Below are 2,697 nucleotides of genomic sequence, written 5' to 3' on the forward strand. Positions count from 1 at the left end.
ATTTACAATTTTACCCCAAGACTGAGAATCTTATACCCGATAAGAGAAAAAATACAATGATCGAGAGTTTTATGTGGTAAGTGAAGGTAATGGACTATTATCCGATAAACACTTATCAGCTTATAAACGCTTACCGTTAAATCCATTTTGATGGCCAATAATGTTATCCCATAAGGTAAATTAGAGTGATGACTCTTGTCTGTAAGCATTTGGTAAACGACTCTAAATTAAACCACATTTATAAAAACTTAAAAATAAAACAACTAAAAAATAGGAGAAAATTTTACTAAAAAGATATTGATTGAGACGACATGTTTTCATTATAAAAACTTAAAAATAAAACAACTAAAAAATATGTGAATTTTTTTTCTAAAAAGATATCGATTGAGACATGTTTTCATTATAGCTCTTGTATCCTATATCGATTCTTCCAAAACACCTCATCGTTTCTCCATCACAAATACAAACACAACATCTTATGCCGACACCTAATGTATCCACCGTCAATCCGTCTCCACTGCCCATCGTTGGCCTCGATGTTCAATGGCGTCTCAGCCACACCGGAACTTCATAAACCTAGTTGCCACTCTACAACTCTGTGTCGGGTGTCGATATCTTCTTAATGTTCCCTCTCAATTTTTGGTTGAAACCCCTCCTAGGCTCCTACATCTATGTTACCCCTTCGGTGGTCGTTGCCTTGGGCAATCGCACGAGTTACCGTTTTGAATCCACCCCACTTACGATTATAAAGTCGATTAAATATATATTAGTGCGGGTTGGCAGCAGGTTGGATTGCACTATGTCTAAGCCAATTTCAATCATATTAGTTTACGTGTTGACAGTTTGACAAGTTAATTATTGTTGATGCGATAAACAATTTAATATAAGGATGATGCATGATTGGTTTGAGTTTCGTTCCAAAGGTCAAAAGTACCAGAAGATCACAAGTTGAAATCCAAGGAAGAATAAAAATCCTCTTGTGACCATAGAGGTTCAAATGCGGTGATTACGGGCTATCTGTAATAAAGCAGATGGTCGTCCTGATATTAGTTGGTTCGCATAGCGAGTTGGATATCCAGATTAATAAAAAAAATGCAATTTAATATTTTTGGATTAATAACTATAAAAAGATTACACAAGGGGACTGCCTTTAACAAGTTCCGTAAAAGCCAAACCCACCAGACCCAACATCGCAAACCGCCCATTCCACAGCTCCGCATCCGACGTCATTATCCCCTTCGACTTCGACTGGACGCTAACCCCTTTCAACAACGGCACCAACGACGCCACTGACAACACCACGCTCGTCACCACAAACACCGCCACGCCRCCGTTGGAGATCTGTGTGAACACATCTTGACCACTGCTCAGCTCCACCGCCATTGTCGCCACAAACCCTATCATCGCCAATCTYCCGTTGATCCTTTCCGGTGCTGGTCCACTGAACSCCAAGACGTCAGTGAATTTGGTGCTGACCTTGGGAGCAGGAGGTGGTGGTGTTTTGGATTTGGTTTCGGCGTCGTTTGGTAGCTGAGACGACATGCATCTGACGGAGAAGGCAGAATTCTTGTGGAAGGAAGGAAGTTGGGTGGCGGAGAGACGTGTGAACGGAGTTGCCATGAAGACKGAAGTGGCAGCCATTAKTGATTACAGAAAGATTTGAGGGAGGAGGAGGRGYGGTGGTGGTGATGATGATGATGGTGAAGAAGAAGAAGAAGAAGAAGAAGGGTTTTATAGGGGAAGGGGGTAGAGACAAAGAAGTGGATACTTAGAGGGCCACGTTAGTGAGCTTTTGAGGGCTGATGACGTGGAGTTGCAAATGGCCGGTGAGACGGGGTTGTGGTAAATGGAGCCTCTACATGCTTCATTTCACTACGTGTGGAATGTCGATGACCAAAAAAATCGCTTAAAATACTTAAATTTAACAAAGGCTTTTTTTTATGGTTAACATTTTTTTTTTTTTTTTGCTAAAAAAGAGTTGGTCAAAATGAGTCTATCTATGAGCTTGGAGGGTCGGTCAGAATAAGCCAATGACGTAAGTTTAGAGGAACGGTCAAGAGAAACCAACCCCCTTACTTTCCACAAAGACATCTCAACCTCCCTTCATATACCCACCATTAATTGTAAATCTTTCATATATCCACTAATGTGAGATATATATAACTGAACCACAGTTCAAGAAATGAGGAATATTCACTCATGATGATGTCACATCATTCATTGTAAGTTTTACTATAAGATATATAAAGATAAATATAAGAATTACTAATTGGTTTTGTCATCTGGTTAGCTCTGATTTCAACCATGGTTATATATTTTAAAGACATTTTTCATATATGTAGAAAAATATTTTATAACTATAAGTTTTACCATTTTATTGGTTTTCTCCAGATTTCAACCATGGTTTTTAATAACTGTATTTTTTATCGTTTGGTTGGAATTGGTTTTGATTCCAACCCACAATTATAGATTCAAAGACATATTTCTTTTCCAGTTTATCATCTTCCTATCAACATGAAATAATCAAAACACACCACATTTCAAAATTTGAGAATACTCAAATCTTCTAATCTCACCTTACAATATTTGGTTGTTCTTTTAACATAAAATCGTCATCTCATAAAAAAAAAAGACAACCCTATAAGTCAGACCTCATTAGTTGACACGATTGTCATCGCATCCTTCATTCATATATAT

The 2,697-nt window shown here is 38.2% G+C and overlaps 1 protein-coding gene across 1 annotated transcript; it reads right to left on the bottom strand.

Moving 5' to 3' along the window:
- Window positions 1–1,131: 1,131 nt before the first annotated feature.
- On the bottom strand, window positions 1,132–1,641 carry LOC112529841 (early light-induced protein 1, chloroplastic-like). The gene has a single exon (XM_025141263.1). The coding sequence runs from the start codon at window positions 1,639–1,641 to the stop codon at window positions 1,132–1,134; it is 510 nt and encodes a 169-aa protein (XP_024997031.1).
- Window positions 1,642–2,697: the final 1,056 nt, after the last annotated feature.

Source organism: Cynara cardunculus, assembly GCF_001531365.2.
Source record: "Cynara cardunculus var. scolymus isolate 2C chromosome LG 16, CcrdV1, whole genome shotgun sequence".
NCBI lineage: Eukaryota > Viridiplantae > Streptophyta > Magnoliopsida > Asterales > Asteraceae > Cynara > Cynara cardunculus.